This window comes from Lagopus muta, chromosome 7, assembly GCF_023343835.1.
Source record: "Lagopus muta isolate bLagMut1 chromosome 7, bLagMut1 primary, whole genome shotgun sequence".
Taxonomy (NCBI): domain Eukaryota; kingdom Metazoa; phylum Chordata; class Aves; order Galliformes; family Phasianidae; genus Lagopus; species Lagopus muta.
Genome location: NC_064439.1, coordinates 47,097,973 through 47,121,014, shown reverse-complemented (window position 1 = coordinate 47,121,014; position 23,042 = coordinate 47,097,973). Strand labels below are relative to the sequence as shown.

The following is a 23,042-nucleotide window of genomic DNA, read 5'->3' as shown; positions in this document are numbered from 1 at the left end:
TTGAAGTTTACTCAACTGGGATGAGTGTTAACACAGTACAGCAAACCAAATTCTATCTCATCAAAACTAATGCAGGTCAGTTCCTATGAGGGGGATCCTTTTTTAATCCTCTCCAGCTGAGCTCATTGAGAACTTTGTAAATTAATTAAAGGGAGAAAAAGATGGGGTTTCTTTTTTCTTTTTTTTTTTTTTTAATTTCTTGTTTTGTTTGAGCGACTTTGAGAGACTTAATAATAATAATAATAATAATAATAATAATAATAAAAAAAAGTAATAATAAAGAAAAAGTAAACATTTTGAAGGGCCATTTTGCAGAGCAAAGTATGATTGGATGAGAGTCTGGAAAATCTCAGCTTTTCTGCAGAAATACAGTTTTTCTTGTATTGCATCCATAACGAATTGCTACAAGTTAACATCTTTAATTCCTTAGACAATGACAAGACTTTGTCAGACTTTGGAACAGCCTTTGTAGCAGCCTGGAAAAATACTCACAACTACAGAGTATGGAATAGCAACAAGCATCCAGCTCTTGCAGAAGTACATTCCAGGTGAGAAACTGTGGGGATTTTTTTAGCATTTCATATGAAATGCTCCTGTGAGGAGTAGTTGGGCACACGGTGTTCTGTAGAACCAGTGTCCTGCTTGTTCCTGTTACAGAGCCCTGAGGGCTTTGTGACCCTGTGCAGTAAAGATTCTGTGAGTACAGAAATTGAATATTTCTACTTTTCAGGGCCTTACTCTAATTCTGGGGTACAATTGTATGAAGAAAACTATATTCAGAGTGAGGAGAAGTGGAACTTATTAATGTTAATTGCTGGCTGTCCCCAGCTGTAGAGAATTTGTCACTGTCCTCAGGTGATTCTGCTTCTCATGAGTTACTTCCAGGTTTACAAGGGAATGCATGGGGTTGTCACTGATAGGGATGGAGGGAAGCTAGCTGATTTATGTTGCATGTTCTATTATTTTGGTTGTTTTGTCTGTATTTCCACTCCAAGATTAGATGATGCCAGACTTGTAGGCTATGCGTATGTTTTGTTTAGCATGCATTTATGTTGTAGTGCAGGGAGTTTTGTTAGCTTTCATTCTCGCTTTGCCAGCTGATGTAGTCTGAAGGAAGTTGTTTTTCTTTAGACCTGCAAGGCTTTTTTGGTCTGCCTAAGAGATTCCTTTCCTTTTTGCATTCTTTGTCTTAATTGGAAGAAGTGTCTGCCTTAGCGTGAAAAGGTTATTAATACCTGCTGTGAAAACAGGAGGCAGCTTACACATGGATTGTAAGAAAGCTAAGACTGAACAATCAGTACTGCCCAGCCTTCTGTAAAGTGGTACAGTACCCTGCCTATCAGGGATTGATTGTTTTTTGTAAGCCACAGGGGCAAACATAACTAGGAGTTGAAGTATGGATTTATGATAGAAAAATAATGTTTTCTTGGCTTTTTCCTCCTCTTGTAGCCATCCATTCCAGGGACAATACTCTGTGTCAGACGTTAAACTAAGATTGTCACAGTAAGTATATCGTAGTCTGATATGTACATTTTAAAATGTGCAGGCAAATATTAGTAACAGCACAGTGCTGCAGTAATGGCCGAAACAAAATAATGGTTCAGGTTGGCCATGTACACAAAACTGCGTTCAAAGTTCTCCTGCAAAAAATCACATGTGGTGAAGTTGTTAAGCTTGGCATAAATGGGTTTGTAGGCCTGAAGTGTGGACTCGAATGTTGCTGTTTAAAATGAGTAAATTTTATTTTCAAGTCATCGCACTCATGCAGTGGAATTGATTTGCTTTTGGGTTTATCCTTTCCAAGTTAAGGAAGTGTCTTTTATTCTTTTGCATTTTGAGCAGAAATATGAATTATACTTGATCAAAAATTCTATGTTAGAGCAAGATACAAAGTAAACTCTATTTGGAAAAAAGAATAACGACCATCGAGTAACACTGTTTTGTTTAAAGCTTCTGGATGTGGCTGAAACTTTGCAAAACCTTTGCAGATCTGGTTTTGGTAAACATTTAGGAAATATATCAGCGTGTTCTGTAAACATGAACAGCTGGATGTTTTGGTCCCTGTTGCTGGCAGTATCTCTTCTTCCTCAGACAGTCTTGCCAAACCGATCTCAGCAGATAAGATGCATAAAACCTATACAAGAATTATGGGCTTGATTTACTCAATTGCACGCGCTATGGAGATCTGTGTATGGATAAATGTTCAAAATAAGTCTTTATTTACACCTGGAGTTCATTGGTCAGTTGGCTAACAGTCATCAGTATCTCTCCTGTTTAGTTCTGTGCAAAACAGTGAACGTGGGAAGAAGATTGGAAATGTGATGGTGTCCACCAGCCGAAATGTTGTGCAAACAGGAAAAGCTGTAGGTAAGAAATTTATTTTAAACTGGTTTTGGATCTAAGCAGTACCTTCTGTTAAGGAAGCATCTTATATCCTCGTTACATTTTATTTTAATCCAAGAGTACTTTATAACATTCATGCAAAACAGCAACTTTACCACTCAAAATGTTGCTCTGATTTGAGGCCCTGTGTGTTGTGTAACAGTGAACTTAAACAGGAGCACCTTGCTCACATTGTCATTTTCCAGTGCAAGAGAATGGAAGATCACCAGTTGAAAAGTCCTACAGTTGTCCTGTGGTTGCTTTGCCAAAAGTTGCTCAGCTTGTTTCTTCATCCTGTAAAAGTCTTGCTGCTCTTTGCTACTATGTACTCTGGCAAGGAACTCCTTTCAGCAGCCTTCCAAGGAGAGGGACAGCATGGTCCATTTCCACTGAGCTTCTGCATTCAAGTTCTTTGAATGTTTTCTGACACATTCTTCAAGCTTGAGTTTTGAATTCTAGAAATTCCAAATCGGGTAGCAAATGATTTGAATTCTTTTCTATTTTTACTGGTAGTACTTTTTAAGAAGCTTAGTAAAGGTAAAATTACACTGTTATTTTTTTGTTCTGTAATGCAGGTCAGTCGGTTGGAGGAGCCTTCACAAGTGCAAAATCAGCCATGTCATCATGGTTTTCCACTTTTACACAGTCAAGCCAAAGCCTTGGGGACTAAGTGATGGCTTTGCCCAGTGCTGCTGAATATTTCAGGTGCAATGGTTTCTCTGAGCTGTAAAAGGACTGCTTCAAAAAGTAGGAGTGAATACTACCTATCCGGGACCAAAACAAGGCATGTGTTGCTTTCAAGATGTGGAATGTTACTCAGTTTCACTAGAAGTATAGAATGGTGAGTGCCTCCATACGATGAGACGGCATTTGCTGGATATAAGTTGTATTTAAGATGACTACTTCAAATCTGAGCCTTTATAGAGACATTAGCAAACAAGGCTTGCTGCAAGCCAAGCGTGTTTGACTTTAGATTTGTACATTTTCTTGGATGTTGGAGATATTTATGTAAAGTAGTTATATTTTTCGATCCAAGTAGCCAAACGGTTGTGAATCTTCTTAGAAATAAGCAGAGTGTGACTACTGATTCATCTTCCAGGTTGGGTTAGAGAGCATGGCAGCAGCAGAGATGGGTGGAAGCCCAGGAACGGCTCAAAGCCAGGTATTGCTTTGCTGCTTCCACCTGCAGACCAGAATCAGCAGGGTGCAGAAGAAGACTGTGCCTGATGTTTGAGTGTTTCTCCTTTCTCATCTGTAGCCACGCACAGTCTTCTGCATTCATCTCTCTAGCTCTCTTTGTGTCTGCAACTCTGTGTAACGATTGCGAAATTGCTCTTTTCTTGGTATTACACAGTAGGCCTTTGTAACAGGGAATGTTTTGGCAGTGTTTTACCCCAGGGCATGAACAGGATTCCAGTTGGAGAGATCTCTTCATGAAAAGTATTACAACACAGTACTCCAAAATTAAGATTGAATCATAGACAGTTTTCTGAGGTCTTGCTCTGTTAGGATATAATTACACCATCAATGTAATTATTATGTATACGAATACTGAGTATTAAAATTACCTAAGCTAGCACAGTAGCAGGCTGCGTATTTTTTTTGCCAGTGAAGTTATGAAGACTCTTCCAAATGAAGATTGGCTCTACAGATTTTTTCTTTGCCTACTCAGGGAACGTTCTATTTGGATAACTCCTTTTTTCGTAAGGAAAGTAACACCAGAATTGAGGGAGCAACTGAAACAGTTCAGTTCTTATCCTGGCATGAAGGAATATAATAGTTTGTATGAAGAGAAGTGACATAATGCTGTACCTCGTATGGAAAGTGCAGGCAGTGGCTTCTGTGCATAAACATGTTCCACACTGTACGTTTCATGCTCCTGAAACAGATTATTTGCTGTCAGTTGCAATGCATGTGCTGTTCCTTCTAACATCCCCACAGGGTACCGTTTTCTGTGTTGCATTATCAGGTATTCCAACTTCTCTGTATTGGAACGCTCTTAGTTTATTCCCTTATCAGTGTCTTTGTGTTCTGCCATGCTTTTTTCTGGGGCCAAGGTTTCGAGTCGTGGTTATTTCATACATTCCTCAAATAAAATAGCTGTACATGAGAGACGGTTCTAATGTAATTTAACAGGTTCTATTTTCTTCAGGTGAACTTCAAAAGCTAGTGGAAAAGCACAGCTGGATCTCATAGTTACTGTCCAACAGTGTAATTTTCAGTGTTATTGGTTCAGTTAGCAATTCAAAAACAGAAGATCTGTTTTAAAGGGTTTATTAAGCTAAATATGTAAGACAACCACAGAAAACCTGAAAGTGTATGGCTGGCTTGAGGAGCTTCATTGGAGATGGGCAAAAAATGCCCCTAAAGCTCTTCTGAATCTACTGCTTCTGAAATACAAGTGAAATACACCTACAGAACTTCATCTATTGCTCCTGAACTGTATGTGTCTGTCTTGTAAAACTTCTGATGCTCTTTAATGTCCTACTCCATGACTCTGTAATAGACATTCATATCTTTTTAAAGATTATGAAATACCTGTAGGAAGACCTGTGCTGACATAAGAGTAAAGGTGCAGTTATTGGTGATGATTGTAGAGCTTTCTGATTCAGCACGCAGGTAAGAAAATAATGGCTTGCTTTTGTGATCTTTTTCCCCCCCATTCTGGCTGTCTCTGTTGTGGAGCCAAAAATACCACCAGGTTAAGAGCATTTTCCTTTCTTGTTTCTCAACACAAGGTTGGATTAAGAAACTTGTATTTATCTTCAATGTTCTTAAGAATAAACTTCCTGCTAGCAAGTTGAATGACGATTTAAACTCAGCAGTGGGTGGAGATGAAGTGATCTTTGTAATAAGTTGTCTTCATTAATAGGTATGTTTGCTCTTTGACACTTGTTTAAACATACTTTTGGTCTGGGAGGAGGGATAGCAGCCACTGACTTTCATTTCAGTTGATGAAGTCTTCTTCTTAATTTCATATTTGTGATCTCTTTACATTAATCCAGAGTGAATGCAAGCTCTTTTCTTCCCCTGTTTTAAAGCATTATTACTTGTTCAAAAGGATTTCTGCAGTCAATTTCTATTTCAAAGGCTCTTGACATCTGTTTCTGCATAGCAAGCAATGGAGAGCTCTAAATGAATTGGTGATAGCACCTCTAATGAGAGTCAACTGTGAAGGTATTGTTACAGCTCAGTCACAACGTAATTGCAGAGGTATTTCTGATTGTTAATGTACAGCATGAACTCACCTCCAGATAAGAAAGTGTCACACTTCCCTCAACTTTCTGACAAAGGCATCAACCTGTAGCTTAGCAGTATCTGGGGAACTGCCTACTGAGTGTACATAGACACAAATCCCCCCAGGTCCACTAGACTAAGTATTGTTGACCTAATATTTCATTTGGCCGAAGTGTTCACTGTTTTTCATCATTTCCATGTCATAGCCTTAATTCTTGAGCACATCTGGCAGCACTTCCTTCAAATGTAACAATCAGTTATCATTTTCAGATCACTCTTCTAGTCCACTGATTTGTTTGTACGTCTGTTTTAAGCACCTTTGTAATGAAATTTAGTATTTTGTCTAAACAAGCTTCTTATGTCCATAGAAATTATTGCTAAGCAGCGAAACTAAAGTGGCAGTATTTCATTGTAAAAGTGAAGGTGTGAATGCAGTTTTTAAACATAGAAACTGTTACTTGATCATTGAAAAATAGAAGCAATGGATTTGAATTGTCTCGTGCTGCTTGAAAATAAATACATCCAGCCTATCTAAAGCTGTGTCTGCTCAAAAAGCTGTGCTTTGAGGAGGTAGTCCCAGCAGAACACACCAATTTTGATGTTGATAGCTGCTTGTGATGCACTGTTGATCCATTTGAGACTTGTCTTCTGTTTAAACTGATGGTGGCTTAAAGTCTTCAGTAGGTCACAGGCATCTTGTGCATCAGTCAGAACTTCAGGTAGGGCTGTGATGTTCTCAACTATTAAGCCTCAAAGATTTAGCTTCAAGATGGTGCGTGGTTCACTGGGGTGCTGAGATCTAGTTGTGATGCAGAGCCAATAATTGCTGCACGTTTCTCTCTCTACAATAGCAGCCTATTCATTAAAGATTGATTTTAAAACTTCTGCAGTCACTGCAGCTGCACCAAGCATGATTTGGCAAGTTACTGCTTCCAGTTGGAAGAAACTAATTGAATCTGAGTAACATTCAGATGTGGATTAGATAAAGTTTCTGTTGGAAGAACTGTTGAATTTTATTTTTTTTTTTAAATACCCATATGCAAGAAGTTGTTCAAACATATTAAATTCACATCATCTTTCTGCAGCACAGTTGTACTTTGTTTAGCTTTATAACGAGAAGAGTAACATAGAAGTAGAGAATTCATAAAAAGCAGAAATATGTAATGTAATTGTTATGTGATAGGATGAAAGACAGAAGGAATTCCTTCACGCTGTTTTTTGTCCTTAGTATTGTAGTAGAAGAGAGAGAGAGCTTAAAAAAAAAGTAGGCATAGAGCTTCAGCTCCGTGATGTTTCTGTTCTTGTCCTGTTCCTTATCAAACACTGCAAGTACCAGTAGGACTCTCAAACTGGGAGACGGGTCACTTCTGTCAGTGCCAGTGTGGTGGTGGATTTAGTATGATTGTTATTCCCAAAGTGATGTGATTCATGTGTATGACATGGCACAGAGATGGCTTCATCTTGGCTGCAGCAGTGTTAAGTTTAGCTGTTTTGTCGAGCTCTTTATTGCTGCTGGGATTCCAAGTGGTCTGACTGTGGGCGTTTGATAGAAAGTACAATTGTTGTTACTTCACTCAGATCCTTCATTACTGACAGTAATTCATTACAGATTCGTTACCCTTGTGCCCACCCCATCTTTATCATAGGATCATAGAGTGGCCTGGGTTGCAAAGCAGCACAACGATCATCTGGTTTCAGCCCCCTGTCACCAACCACCAGACCAGGCTGTGTGAAAAATTTCCTCTTTCCTTCCACATCCAAGTTCCTGGCTTTATCAGCCTCTTCCATACCTGAACTTGGAGGTGTGTGAAGATGCACAGATTTTCTGTGAACTGCCTCCCTGGATTTTATTCAGGCTGCTGCTGTTTTCCTCCAGGCTGTAAGCTCTGCCTTGCTTTACAAGTTCTTGATCAATGCTGCAGAAGTGATGTGGTAACAAATATGGAGCGTATGAAAGGGGAAATAATGTAAAGTACCAGGCAGAGCTGTAGAGCTTCTTTAAAGAAATTACCAGTAATTGCTCATGAAAGCTAACTTACCCCTCTAATGTTCTCTGTACAGTTTGACACAATTGGCTGCCCTAATTTTGACTATTCCCCTTAGAACAAAAATTAAGCTTTCAATTAGGCATGCAGTTAAACAACTGTAAAAATAAGTGGATGCACTAAAAGTGTTGGTAGAGTGTTCCTTTATTATTTCAGGTACAGGGAATTGAAATTACATAGGACTTAAAGGTATTTCTATCAGAAAAAAAAGCAAACTTTGCAAATATAGGAAAGCTTGAGGACATAAGGAGTCATTAGAGCTTGTATGTAAATGTACCTTGTAGTCAAGTAGAGGTTGAGTAGGCTAGCATTAGGTTGAAGCTTTGTAGTGAGATACTGTTTTAGAAGTCTTTGGAGGCTTTAATCATCACTGCTCTATTTATAAAATGAGAGCTGCATTTTTCAGCCGCTGTCTTTGTTCCCACTGCAGTTGAATTCGACCACTGGCGACCATTTCCAGACGTGTGACAAGGCTTTGCCTGCAGTTTCCTCCTCTAATAATGAAAAGGAACAATTCAGACTAGAGATTTGCATTTGCCAGCTGCTTTTGTCTGGGGTCAAATACAGACTGCAGCATCTAGTGGTATAAGTGAGCTGAGAGTAAGCACGTCTGACCAAGTCACAGCACTGTTTGACACCTGACTAGTCTTGTCCTTAAGTACTGCATTATTAAAATTAATTTTAATTAAGGTACCACGCAGGCTTACACCAACCTGTTCTAAGGAGTACAAAATGCAGACTAGCAGGAAGTCCCTCTGCATTTCAGAAGATGTCTTTAGCTGGTCCCGTGAAGCACTGAGTGCAATTGAGTGCACTGTTTGAACCTATCACACTTTTTTAGGGCAAGAAATCATGCATGAGATCTTAAACTTGAATTGAGAGTTCCCATTTAACAGAACACACCTGCTGTGCTCCTTCCCTAGCTGCAGATCATCTGCACTTGAAATTAAAGCATGTCTTGAACCTAAGGCTGCTGTAGTAGCCCTCAATGAAGCAGGCTACTGCAAGGACGATCCACAGAACTAAGCAGTCCGGTCAGGCTGCAGTGAACAAGATACCACCACCATTTTTGCCAGAGGTCTGTGGTTCTCCAAACATTACAAATCAGCAACACTGTTCTTCTAATTTGTGCACCATTGGACCAACTTGTATCTGGTGCTCCAGGTTACAGTAACACGCTACCAGCAGGAGCACAAGTTGCTCCTCCCTTCTTACCTAAGCAATTCAGGCAGCAGAAGAGCTGATGAAGCAGTAAATGCCAACATGTAATTTGTCACCTTCCTTACAGTTAGTAGTTTGCCTCTTTCTCTTCACTAGCCAGCATTACTTGTCCTGTAAATCCTTACATTCCACAAAACACCATGACTGGAGATGTGTCACTTTACAGAAGTCTTAGTGGAAGCTTCAAGTTCTGTGTAATGCTGGAAATTAGCTACACAGGTCCAAGTTTTCCGTAGCTTAACTATTTGAAACAGCTTTCAATAAATTAAGAGATACTGTTTGAGGGTGAGGGAGAGGGCGTAACCGTGTCAACTTCAAGCAGAAAGCACACCCAAACTCGGTTGGATTCAGTCTTTTTTAATAAATTAATGTCATTCAAAATACAGTGCCAGAACATGATGCAACTGAACATGCTAGTAAGGTCTGTCATGAAGCACCTGTGTTCATGTTAGGCTGGCGGTGCCCCGCTACTGCTAGTGGTTCCTGGGATTAATGCCGGAGCAGCACGAGTCATCTGCTCTCCTGCACAAAGAGTACAGGATATTCCTGAACTGGTTGCTTCCCCCCGTCCCCCCGAAGTAAAAAACCTGATAGCTAAGGGATATCTATACACAATCACACTACAGTAATGCTTGTTATTAAATTAACAGAAAATAAAGACCTGGTTAATCCACACTAAAACTTTGTTTTACAATGGAAAAATACATCAGCAGCAGGAAGTAATGTACATGAGCCAATGTTACTGTAATACAGAACGTGGAGGCATTCACTGATTAAAGCTCCACAGAGACCCGCACTATGAGGGCTGACAATTCCTATTGCAAGCCCAGCAACTTAAGTCCACACCTGGTAAACTACCAGCTGCTTGGAAGACCTGTATTCTAAACAGACAGGTATAAGTTTGTGAAAATAGAGTACATGCACCTAATAGTACAGCTTGACTGAACCTGCAGTCATCTTGCCCTGCACATTACAATACAATGGAAGATCTACCCTTCCTACTGCAGGTAGATCCATGGGATTTGTTTTTGTTTGTTTTTAAATGGCATTACTATACCAACATGGATACTAGTATTAAGTGCAGCACAGTCCCTTAATTAGGCCACACCAACAATTATATAACTAGCACTTGATTAGAACACCCAGAAGTAGTTCAAATATAACTGCAAGGTACTTTCAGAAGAGTTGTGATATCATCCTAGAAACAGTAAATATTTTTTTTCTGAAGCTAGTTTTCCTGAAACAGGCTTTACAGAACTAGAAATTAATTCTTTAGACAAGTCAGATGACTAAGATCATGATATACATACATGTTTCTCAATTATCAGATAATATTATTTCAGATTATGGAAGCATACCAGCTTATTTCATCAATTCATACTGAACTGCTGCAAGTATTTGGTAGGGCATAAAAATACAACTCATGAAGGACCGATTGGACATTCTTCTTCCCAGACTTCTCACAATCATTTATTTCAAGGTAACCATACACTGAATGGGTCGCGCAGTCTAATTCTGGAGCTGTACAGGTGGTAAAGTAACCATCTCCCCATCCAGATCAAATTCATCCGCTCCATCTGGTGAGAAGAGATACGTTGGAGGTTTCCACGGGGACTCTTCGAGGCAAGATGGATACAGCTTTCCTACAGTGCACCGAAAGTCCTTGCCCAAGTCCCACAGCACGCGTTCCGATATGTGCTGCCTTAGAAACCAGCGATCGAGTTCCAGGTCGTACTGATAGGTGGCATACCTCGCTCTCTCGTTCATGTGGGTTTCTCGTATGAAGACACACAAGGAGTTGGAGATGACAACGGCTCTCACGCACGGGTCAGAATAGCGCTTGGCAGGGATGTTAGCCGCCATTCTCCATTCGTTTTTATTCACGTCGTAGATCTCCACAGTTACGGAAGACCCGTCCACAGTACTGCTTGGGAGCCTTATGCCAGAGTTGCTGGCGATGTGGAGTCCTCCGATGTAGAATATTTTATCGCCAAAAGCGGCAGCTGAAGCAAAACATCTGCTTGTTTGGCGCATAGCCATTTCTACCCAGGCATCTGACCTGGGAAAGTAACAGTACATCAAGTTGTGTGCCATGACGTAAATGCAGTTGTGAACTGCTACCGCCGTGCTCCACTGCCACGCACAGGGCAGCGGGCTCACCATGGTCCACTCGTCCTTTTCTGTGTCGTATCTTTCGACCGTTCTCCTGTTGAGCTCTCCGCCGACGCTGTCGCCTCCGATTGCATAGATGTATCCTTCACAGCAGACCAGGGACGGCTTGATACGAACAAAGAGCATCGGTGTCTTTGGAAACCAAGTGTTTTGCTGTGCATCGAACCAGTAAAAGCAATTCACAGTTCTGAAGGCGGCCTGGAGCTTGCTGCTTTTACTGTGATTGGTTTTTGCATTTTTCAGAGGAACTTGCCCCCCTGCTATATAGATGTCGTTATCAGGAGTTACAAGTGTTCCAACCTTATGCAAGTCAGCAGGAGGACTGCAGAGCTTGTAAACTTTCTCTGCCTGTGGGCTGTAACAGACAGAAGAATAAAGACTACCGGGATTTTCAGCAGCAGCTTCAATGAATATCATCATCTCCTCTTTTGTCATACCAAGCCTGGGCTTGAAAAACTTGGGCATAGATTTGTACAGTCCTTGTACCACCACAGACTTATCATTGGGCGGTAAGCCTTGAAACCAGGCTCTCTGTGTTACTTCTGAAAGTGCATCGATTCGGATTTGGCTAAGAACAGAGGACAAATACTGCGACCGTGATTCCGTGTTGTACTCCAGCCACAGCATAGCGGCTTCACGAACCGTCTCCTCCTTTTCCACGTTCAAGTTGTCACTGCTCAAAATATCGATCAGCAGATCGTGCGACAGCTGCATGAAAGCCTCCTGGTGGTACACAGCTGTGAACTTGTGCTCCACCATTCTCTTAGCGCTCTGCTTTAACTCTTCACAGCTGAAGAGATCAGCAAAACTTAACAGGCGCACGCAATTTTCTGCATTGATCTTTTTGATTAAGTACTCTCTGCACCGCTGTAACACATCATCTACCTGTAATGCAAAAAGAAAAGAATTCAGTATTGCTACAGACAGTTTGTTCTTTCTCTTTCCATCAGCAGGTGAAAGTATTTGTGTTTTGGGCTAAACAGCAGAGCTTAGGCCTGGAATAACATAATATACACAAAAACACAGCAGTGACTCAATGGATTCATGCAGATTTTGTACGTTACATTACGATGGCTGTTTGAGAAAGTAATTACCCAAGTGTTGCATGCTGTTCTGCTGCCACCCTCCAGAGGGCCAATAAAGCAAGGAGGGATGTGTACATGAAACGTATCTGGCAGGCAACTGCTGTCTATCTATACTAAGTAAATTGAACAAGACTATTCTGAAGCTTCTAAACCTAACAAGTCAAAGAAGAAACAGTTCCGAAATCAAAGCAGTTACTTCACACAAAGTAAAACACTCCTACCTGTAAGAAGCAGGCAGTTTCATAAAGCTGTTCTACTGTGCTGTCACTTATTGCCAAGTTACCCGTGTATGCGTACGTTATTATAATTTGCAAAGTGGCTGCATCCACATTCCTCAGGTGCACGTGTGTTTGTTTGCTTTCACTTAGCCCGCTCATGAACATAGCTCTGAAGAAGAACACACACATTAAGACAAGAACCATCAGTAAACAGTCACTTCGTAAGTCTTCAGTGATTACACTCTAAAAGGTAAACAGGTTTTTTTGGTTGCCTGTTTACAGATTTTTCCTTGGGCTACCATCCAGTATTAAAGCACTCGTACTGAACATTTGAAAAATACCATCAGTGCCCTCTGTAGAATTATTTCATATCTATCTATCTATATATGCAAACTAATCTGTGTCAATAGGCAGAGAACTAATGAATTGCAAGCTTTCTCTGTTAACTGAAAAGAAGGAAGAAACACACTCCAGCATGTGCTGCTTAAAGATAACAGTGATTTTAGATTCTAAAATGAAAAGAAACAGCTCAGCCCATTGCATAAACGTAAGCTGTACCAAAAGTGTGCTCCTCTGAAAGGATGAGAAAGTCAGAGAAAGGAGCAAGCATCAGCACTCTGTGAAGCTTTTATGTACCGTTCACACTGTACAGTAAATTCAAGTTTGTAGACAAAAAATGAACCAAGGGCAGGAAAAAAAGATCCTTAAAGTATCTCTATTGCACCTTCCCAAAAAGCAGAAAGGCAATTATTAATAGTTATATGATAAACTCAGCTTCAGTTTCTTTATATTTTGAACTGATAAGGAAACCAGATCTGAGAGGAGTCTGAAGGAACAGCACCCTGTACTCTGCCTGCAGCTGCAGAGGTGAAGGCAGCATGGAGATGCGCTCCCCAGGCAAAGCCATTTCAGCAGCACCTGGCACAAAGGCAGCACCCACTGCCCTCCTCCTGCCCCAACTCAATCTCTGTCCTCTTCTAAGCTCCTTAACTTGGGCAACCTTGTGTTTTAGGTGGAACCACTGGCCACGTGAGCATCTCAACTTGCCAGGCAGCTTTTTAAAGCTAAGCAAGACACTTAAAGAACACCAAAGAGGCTGCTCATCATAGAAACCAAGGGGGCAGCTGTTACAAAACCTGGCTGCAGAGCACGCCTACACGCAGGCGAGCAGCACGTGCCCAAGCTGTGCAGTCGTAGCAGTGCTCGAGCACAAAGCTGGAAGGTAAGCTTGCTGGATCACTAAGAGATGCCTTTCGGGTCTTCCCCCTCTCCCCGCAGCCTCTTTCAGGACTATCAATTTTTCATAAGAAGGCTAAATTTAGGAACTGAACATCTTTTTGTAAACCAAAGCAGAGGAAAAAAAAAAAAACAGAATATGACAAAACCACGAGCTTGATGCTTCTTTCAACCAGTGCCAAAACCTCATTCCATAAATAATAAAAACACGTATGAATAAGAGATCTGACTGCATATTCTAATGCTTCACACTGCATGGACTCATGACAGCTTTCCAACCTTATGATTAGAGCCACCCACACTAAGTCTGGCCACTCTTCCAGTGGCTGTGATTTTATAGACAGTTGGAACTGTGTCATCTGCAGCAGGCCAACAGCAATAATCATTATCTAGTGATTACAAAACACTTGCTGCTAAAAATTGTACCAGATTCATCTGAAATGAAGAAAAATGAACACAAACAATAGCTGGGACAAAAATTTGTGAAAATAATTAATCCTGGAATAGCTTCCCAAATTAAAAGCTACACTACTGCATGACTCTTAGGCTTCACCACTGAGCAGAGGGGAAAAAAAACAAACGGATGATTTAGAAAAGGAAGGCACGAGCTTGCACAGCACTCCCTCCTTACAGCAGGCTTCTGCTGAGAAAATAGAGATGAACATGGCAATGACACTTCCATAGCCAAGTCTCAACGACCTGTAGGCACCTCATCTTGGGGAACAACATGGTTAAGTATGAAGAGTAAGAAGTTCGTTAAGATTGAAATCAACTCCCTGAAGAATATTACCATTGCAGATGTGATTTTCCTTTCACACTTCCTGTTGAAAACTCCAAAATAAGTCACAAGATGCTGGAAAATGTATGTTACTCTTCTGATGTAATATATATATATTTAACTTTCTCACCTCACTCCAAAACATTCTGTAACACATTACTTGTTACTCAGTTAACCTCAACTACACACAGAAGCAGACACCTCAGATTCTCTTCAATGAAGAAGCCCTGATTTGAATACTTACCTGAAGTATGAGCTGCATGTTGCAAGAACCATCTTATGGCAGGGAAATTCCGTACCCTCCACAATCAATACTATGTCAGTTAGCAACTGCTGTTCATAAAAGAACTTTAACTGCTCCAGCAAGGACACAGCATATTCGCTATTTATCTGCTTCTCGTCCTGGGTAGACATGACTGTATTCCATTAATATTTCCAGGACCAGAGAGAAAAGTGAAGACCTTTTTGCCAGATAAAGGCCAGCTGAGCGTTTCCGAAGTCAGTTCAGAAGTGATACCGATCAAACAAAAAGGCAGCGTTATCTTTGCCAGCTGGATCAATGCTCCAGACTTTGACCTACGTTAGGTCATCATGCTTTGACGATGGCACAATACGTCCAGAGACTTTCAAGAGTGTCTGCAGGGCTCCTGAAGAGATTGATAACGATGCGGGAAACGAATCGGCAAAAGCGAAGTCTGAGGTAGGTTCTGTGGTAACATCTCGTGATCAGTGGCTGCACTTGAGGGACTGAAAGCAGGAAAATAAAATTGATTTACACACAAGCACTTTTCCATTTCCTTTTTATAGCTACCCATTAAAACTAACTGTCTAACAGACTGATTTCTAGTTTGTGCATATTGCTTGCATGAAAACAAAGAAAAACAACAAAAACATCAGAGAAAAGCAGGAGAGCTTGTATATGAATTCTCAAGATCTCAACCCATAAATTAAGATACTTTCTTTTGTCAGCACAGCTTTTAAGGCTACAGAACTAAAACGAGGCTCAGGAAGAGCAATCCTCTGTCAGGAATCACCTGGATTTCCCACCAGCTCTGCCTGCGTGTTCCCTTGGAGCACAGCTAAGGCAGCTGCTTTACCTGCAGTGAGAGAGATGCGGCTGTTCTGTGTGTTGGTGCATTTGTGTCTACTCAGAGCTTATTGGCCCCAGGCCTGCTAAGAATACAAACACCATTTCTTCAGCATCCCATCGCTTCCCAAGTGAACTCCCAGCACCAAAATCCACCAGTTTCCTTTTCCACCTCTGACATTCTACCACAGAACAAGAAGAAACAAAGCTAAGGATTTAAAAACCTAACAAGCATGTTCCCAATGTTTATTTGATCAATCACCCCTGTGCAGAAGGGCTTCATGCATTTATGTTCCACTTATTTTTTTCTCCTGCACAACTTCCAAACAAGCAGGTACGTGTGACACTACTAGCAAGAGGAAAGAAAAACAAGGAGAGAATGGGAGCAAAGGGGTGCAGGAATAGCAGAGGTCAAAAAAAGGTGTAGTAGTTGTAAGAGTAACGACCAGAGGCTACCAAGGTCTGCTTTCCTGTTTGAACATTTCTGTTTCTCTTAAAAAGAGGTTGATTTTTTTTTTCCTCCTTTTACCTTCCACCTGAACACAGACATGCAATTAGGATGGGAGAGTTGTGACAGTGAAATATTACCATAAAGGACCCAGAGTACCTATCTATCACATGTATACCTCCACATTCGTTTAATGCTGCACTGTTCTTCTACATTCCCAAACTGAGGAACAACTTATCTAACACGTGGTAATGCCATCACTTCCATGGCAGTTCATGAACAACACATGAAATACATTTACTTGAAATGGCACATTTCAACTTCCATCCAAAATGCTGAGATTTAGTGTAAGGTGAATACCTGCCAGCCATACCAGAGATCTGCTGTTTCAACCTGTAACACCACTCAACAACAGCAGTCTGACAGGTAATTAAAGCCACTTCAATTACCACAAACTTAATGTAGATCTTTTTTTCTCCTCCCCTTAGCAAATGTACACAAACAGGAATCTCTAACTTTTAGGTATCACTGTTATTTAACCAGAAAAGTCAAAATAACTAAAACCAATATTCACTGTTTGTTCCAATGAAACCAGTTAATTGTTAAAAAGTAGAAAAAGGGGTTAATATTTGGAGGAAGAGGAAGGAGCAATTACTTTCTGATGAAATAACTGATATCACCATGAATGCTTTACTTCATATCTTAAATTTGCAAGTGCAGTTAAACGCTGAGGTCACTGAAGCAGATGCGCATCACGGAATTTGCTTATCTGAAGCAATGACTTTTTGCCTCAAGTCCTGGCTTCTTTTCCCCGAGTTCCCAAGCACTCCATCTGTACGCTGCTGACCACTACCCTGCCTATCTGATAACAGCTAAACGTGCAACCTAATCCATTGACAGATTCTGCACTGAACTTTAAGTGGCTACAGAGACACACGGACTTCCTAAGCGTGTCAGGCCCACAGAAATAAATAGCTCAGGGCCCTGCTGGGATCCGGGGTCTCTGCAGCACTGTTTTTCCTGGCTTAGGAGTAAAGTCTCACAGTACAGGCTGAGGCATTAAGCTGTGCTCAGGCAGAACATCAGTACTGCTGGGCTTTACTCAAAGAAAGTCATCTCCAAAAGCTTCCTGTTCTGATGTGATTTTAAATAACAAACCTCCAGGACAAGCAAGGGAAAGAACACAACTTCAGTGCGAGCTGTTTCAGTCATCATATAGCAGAACCCGGATCCCATGAACAAATTGATGTACACCACCCAGTGTAAATACATTTTTGGCAACGTGGCTGACAGTTATGACTGAAAAAGCAGAACTGTTCAACAGAAGACCAGATGAAACTGTGAAATTAATTACTATAAATAGCTAGAACATTTGAGCATGACCCTCAGTGGCAGAGAAGATTGAGGAGATGCCAGGAGTCTCGTTGCAGAACACGTATGTGACCTGAATCACCTTTAGACTGTAAATTCACAAAGCTGGACTCTAGTTTCCAGCTGATCCAGCACTCTCTCTCAGGATGTGCACTGGGGCTTCTGTTCATAAAACACAATACATACTTCGCTTTCCCCATCCATGCTGAGTTCTTGCTGCTAGAGATGACCATTGGCTAAAGAACAAATGTCTGCGTGTGGCACAAGGTCATATCCCACTCCCTCCTAGTGGAACCGTATCGAACTCTCAGGAAAGCAACTCACCCAGGGTCTAAACAATCACAGAATAGTTTGGGTTGGAAGGGACCTTTAAGATCATTTAGTTCCAACCCTCTGCTATAGGCTCTACAGCAGGCTGCTCACAGCTCCATCCAGCCTGGCCTCGAACACCTCCAGTGAGTGGGCAACCACAGCCTCTCCGAGCAGCCTGTTCCACCTGACCACCTCACAGTAAAGAATTTCTTCCTATTATCTAGTCTAGATCGACCCTCTTCCAATTTAAAGTCTCCATGTCCTTACTCTGAATCTCTATTCTAAAGTGATTACTACTTCAGTATTCATTTGCTCAAGTGAAGTGAATTTGTTCAAAACACCCCAGACTACGTAGATCTGAAGAGTTCAAGATGGTTTTGAGAGATGAATTCACTTCAAAGGTTAAGAAACTGAGACACTGCAATCAGCACATCCAAAGGAAAACTTGTAAGAGGCTCCATCCTCCCAGGTCCCAGCCTACTGCCACAGCACTGAGCTTGGTTGGCACACAGCTCATAAATCACAGCTAACTGAAAAATGGTGACACTGATGTTATCAGGGTGACAGGATGTCTGCACAGCTACCGTCCTGTGGTTCTAGCAGCCACACAGATAGGCACTCCTGACTTACAGATGCAAAGATTTACAGTTGGCATACTGCCCTGAAGATGGCAGAATAGAAGGTCCCCTCAACTCAGAAGTGAGCTGGCTAAAGCAGGACAGCGGGCGGCTTCTGGAAGGCTGCTGCAGTACCAGACTGCAAAGTGCAGCACTGTCAGCCAGAGAGCCAGAGCAAGTCCCTGTCAGGATGGACAGAACCATGGAGCAACAGACAGGTAAGGGCGAAAGTAATTACTCTTTCTGCTGCAGCAATTGTAATGAGGTGGCTTTCACACTTGCTCACGTACTTCAAATCTGAGCTGGGCCATTTGAAGAGTTAGTCATCAGATGTTAATGAGTTATGGGACAAGCTATTAATCGCTTTCCTGGAATCTGTTTCTCTTCTGAGGTCAGACAAAGATTAATGAACAGACACATCCTGCACTACACACTGTACAGATGCTGTCCTACGGTTCAATTTGTATTGTAGGAAAAAATACTAATTTCCAGCTTCACTAGCAGGAAGAAGATGAGATATCTAGATATAATATTTTTCAATTAAATTTACTTAACTTAATCTTCCTTAAAAAAAAATTGCTCTATTTTCTCCAAATTACCTGTATACCCACTTTGCCCTTACATGTTCCCTTTCACCTTACTTTCCTGGACAGTCAACTTACTTGACTTAGATTTAAGTAATAAAAAGATTTAAACACTCTATTTGTGGACTTTCCATCAAATTCCAATTCCCATCTAAGTGCAGCTTCATACAAATCACAAGTAAAAACCTGTCTAATGAAGTGAGTCATTCACTATTTTTAACCTAATGAAATGTCAGAATTAAGGACTGCACAACCGTAAGCCAAACTACACAAGCACTCAATTGTGCAGGGTGAGCAAGGGAAGCACTATGTATCAAAGCACCTACACTGGGTTAGGATTAGCAGTACACTGAGTTACAAAGCAATGTGTTTTCAAGATGATTATCCCAACTAATGGCGAAAGGGAATACAAGTACTAAAAATGATTAAAATCAATTATTTAAATCAATACATCTAGCCAACTGATCTCAAAGATAGAAAGGAAAGAAAAAGAGGCGTTGGAAGCTCTGGATTCCTGAGTAATCTATCAAGTTTGCATCCTTGGCAGCGAAAATGAAATAGGTAATTGATGAGGCAAGATGTTTTCCTCTTTTCTAAAGCTATCAAAGTTATCTTTGAAAGCACTGTTGTCCAGAAACCTGAGGACATCAAGAAGATTCTAGTAAGTCAAGAACGTGAAATCTCACAAAAACAAAGCACTGATTTATTCTTACAGTGTTATTAATCCCAAAAACTGCTGCCCACTTGGAAGCTTGCACTATTTTCCATACATTACAACAGGGAAGCAACTCACAAGTTCAAGGCAGGTGAGCTGTTTGGAACTGGAGAGAAGCTAGAGCCTGGAAGTGCCAGACTCCACGCTAAGAACACGTTTGGTCACAATGCACTCCTCAGCATCAGTTTCTTTCCTGTTTTTCTGCTCCTAAAGGAAGTCGCGCACTAAAGGAAATACCTGCTCAGAAATAAAATTAACATGAGATAAACCAGCAACTTCACTTGGCAACTGGGCTTCCGTGTTGAGCGCAGGTAGTTTCCACCCCCAAGGGCATTTCTGTTTCGTGGAAAGACCTGGCCTGTCTCAGAGAATTAACCTTTGAAAATAAGGGGGCCAAGGTGCCTCCAGCAAGGCCAGCCATGTACCACCAGGGTATGGAAGTGTGTTGACATCTCATTTCTTTTTCTCCCCTTTGAACTCTGGTATGTTTTTCTGAAGAACTGAAACTCCAAACAGCAAAGTACATCATTCCCTGAACGTCACCATATCCCAGCAATTACTTAACTGCAAACTCAAGCATTTGTACATTAAGATATTAACTCTACTAACAAATGCAGTTCAACTAACCACGAATTACTTCCTGAAAGGCCAGAGACATAAAACGGATACTTGTTTAGCCAAGTGAAGTTTGTTCTCAACACGCAACTGCTACTGAATTAAGGACAAGACATTTTGGGATCATGGCCTGTTTCACAGTCACATGACCAATATCAAAAATCCGTGTTATAAAAGGAACCGAACTACAACCACATCCAAAGTTCAATCAAAACAACTAAGCAGCAACATCCTATTCTCAGCTCTGCTCTGTTTCTGTACGGCGCTGGTTGCACAGCACTGTGTATAACTGGCCCCTTTTACACCACACGCAAATATAACTTGGAAAGATGTGCAACATCCGTAATCTCAGTCAAGTTCTACACACCTGAGTACTCTGAAATATCAAACATTAAGAACTACCTGCTCCCCCAAGTTCAGCTTTTGATAACAGTTCTGAGTTGATGACATACCTGAAGGTTTCCTAACGCACATCTTCAGAGAACTCACGTGGACACAGCCCTCGCTGGGCTCACACCAGAGCACAATCTTACAGCTCTGCTACAACCACAAAGCCAAGCCTTAGCTTCGCATGGAAAGCTCTTAAGGCCGCAGATGCCAACCACAACGCAAAGCCGTTCCTACATCACGGTTAGAAGTCGCTCCAGAAGCAGCAGATAGCTACCCTGCTCGTCACAACAAACGCTGGAAAATCTGAGGCACGCAGATGGCTGATTCCGCAGCTCTTTTACAGTCTCTACTCGGTCCCTATTTAGCCCGTAAAACTTCACCGACACCCGTTCACCTCTTCAGATCCACGCACAGACAGCCGGAGCGCAGCCGCGGTCACGGCAGGTGCTGACACCGTACGTGTGCGGAGCGCGGGCCGAGGCGGATGGGCACCGGGCTCGGGAACGCCAGCGCCGTCCGCCCTTCCGAGCAGCTCTGCGGGCAGCGAAGCCCCGAACGCGGCCTCCACCGAGGAGCCCCACAGCCGCTCTCCCCTCGGCGGCACCCAGGAACGATGCATCCCCGCCAGCGGGGCGCTCCATGCCGCCGCACCGCGAGCGGCCCTACGGGCGGCCGCCGGCCGCCTCCCCGCCCGGCCCCACCTCGCCTCCCTGCCCGGGCTCCACGGCCGCAGCGCCGGCCGGGAGCGGCCGAGGGTCGGCGGGGAGCCGCGCCCAGGCTCGGGGAGAGCCAGGCCGCCGCGCGGGCCTCCCGCTTCCCGCGGTTCCTTCCCTCCCCCCGCCCGGCCCCTGGGAGACGGGAAGCGGCTCGGATACCGCCGTCCCGCCGGACAAACCTCCGACGGCCGCGTCCTCATCCGCCTCGGCGTCCCGAGCGCGGGCGGCCAGCGGGCCGGGGAAGCGGGGGCGGAGGATCCGGTCTCGCCCGGGCTGCGGAGGCGGCGGCCACCCGGCGCGCAGGCGCGCTGCCCTCCGCCGCCCGCCGCTCAGCCCCACAGCATCACCGCCGCTCGGCGGCCGTTACGACGCGCCGCGCGCGGCCGCCCCTGCGCGTGCGCAGAGCCGCGAGGCGGGGAGGAGGGGGGAGAAAGATCCCCGAGCGCGCCAAGTCCGGCGCCTCGGCCCGCCTCCATTTCCTGTTCCACTCCTCTGAGCTTCCCCTGCCTACGCGAGCGCCCGCGCACCAAGGTAACCGCGGCCGCCCCGGCGCTTCCGCCGCCGAAGGCGCAGGCGCGTTGCGGGCGGGCCGGGAGAGGGGTCCGGGGAGGAGAGAGTGCGCGTGCGCGCAGGCCACAGAGCGAGCGAGCGGCGGCTCCCTCTGCTGGACTCCGCGGGTCGGGCAGGCGGGAGCGCTGTGTCGGGATCGCCGTCCTCGAGTGCCGCTGCCGGGCGGTCAGGCCTGGCTGCGGGAGAGGCAGCAGGGGCGAGGGCCGCGAGAATAAAACACACCCGATAGGGAATACGTTGGAAACCGGGGAGCGTCTATGTACTTCATAGAACGGCCTGGGCTGAAAAGGATCACAGCGATCATCGAGATTCAACCCCCCCCCCGCTCTGTGCTGTATTTATTTCCGTTTGAGCTCCACAGCCTTTACCCGCCGAAAGGAAGGCTGGGATTTTCCCTTTAAGGGCGAAAGCTTTTTGCGGTGAATGCATGAGCTGGGAATTCCGAGGATGCCAGATGCACTGTGAGGCACGCAGGCGGCCAACGGTCAGCACATGAGAGCCCCTGTCAGAGAACGACACGGTGTGCCTGCCGAGATCATCCTTCGCATACACAGCCCATGTCGCAGTTCACATCTTACAGCAAGCAGGCAAGCTTAATCAGAATAGTACAGAAATAAAGCGACATGAGCGTTTCCCAGCTTAAAAACACCAACTCCCTCCAAACAGCCACACCTCTGTTTGTCCCCAGTCACTCGCTGCTTGCACACACGCTCCCTGTGCTCCCACCTTCTGCTGTCTCTCCCTGGGACCTCGTGTGGGGCTATGTTGACCACATCTCCTCTGAGGATGATCTCTAAGATCATCTAGTCCAACTGTCCACTTACTACCAGTATTTCCCCACTAAACCATGTTCCTTAGTACCACATCTACACATTTTCTGAATGCCTCCAGGGTCGGCGACTCCACCACTTTCCTGGGCAGCCCATTCCAGTGCCTGGCCACTTTCAGAGAAGTTTTTCCTAATATCCAACCTGAACCTCCCCTGGCACAAATTGAAGCCATTCCCTCTCATTCTATCACTAGTTACCTGGGAGAAAAAGCCAGCCCCCACCTCTCCACAGCCTCCTTTCAGGTAACTGTAGGGGGTAATAAAGCCTCCCCTGAGCCTCCTTTTTCTCCAGACTGAACAATCCCAGTTCCTCAGTCACTCCTCATAAGGCCTCTGGTCCAAACCCCTCACCAGCTTTGTTGCCCTTCTCTGGACACACTTTAGGGCCTCAATATATTTCCTGTAGCAAGGAGC

The 23,042-nt window shown here is 43.5% G+C and overlaps 2 protein-coding genes across 3 annotated transcripts in view; one reads left to right on the top strand and one right to left on the bottom strand.

Moving 5' to 3' along the window:
* AVL9 (AVL9 cell migration associated) overlaps positions 1–4,488 on the top strand; it is a 35,141-nt gene extending 30,653 nt beyond the window's left edge. Inside the window, exons 13-16 of the mRNA XM_048950791.1 lie at positions 431–548; positions 1,450–1,503; positions 2,279–2,367; positions 2,958–4,488. Of these exons, the coding sequence (XP_048806748.1) occupies positions 431–548; positions 1,450–1,503; positions 2,279–2,367; positions 2,958–3,052 (356 nt within the window). The 3' untranslated portion in view covers positions 3,053–4,488. The remainder of the gene's footprint in view (positions 1–430; positions 549–1,449; positions 1,504–2,278; positions 2,368–2,957) is intronic.
* Positions 4,489–9,469: 4,981 nt separating this feature from the next.
* Positions 9,470–21,540, bottom strand: KBTBD2 (kelch repeat and BTB domain containing 2). Of its 2 annotated transcripts, none has more exons than XM_048950792.1 (4): positions 21,409–21,540; positions 14,619–15,121; positions 12,364–12,529; positions 9,470–11,942 (listed from the first exon to the last, which is right to left on the bottom strand). In XM_048950792.1, the coding sequence occupies exons 2-4, from the start codon at positions 14,786–14,788 to the stop codon at positions 10,395–10,397; spliced, it is 1,884 nt and encodes a 627-aa protein (XP_048806749.1). In that variant the 5' UTR covers positions 14,789–15,121; positions 21,409–21,540; the 3' UTR covers positions 9,470–10,394. The 2 variants fall into 2 exon arrangements, with proteins under 2 accessions (XP_048806749.1, XP_048806750.1); XM_048950793.1 differs by lacking the exon at positions 21,409–21,540 and adding an exon at positions 19,587–21,143.
* Between the last annotated feature and the right edge of the window lie 1,502 nt (positions 21,541–23,042).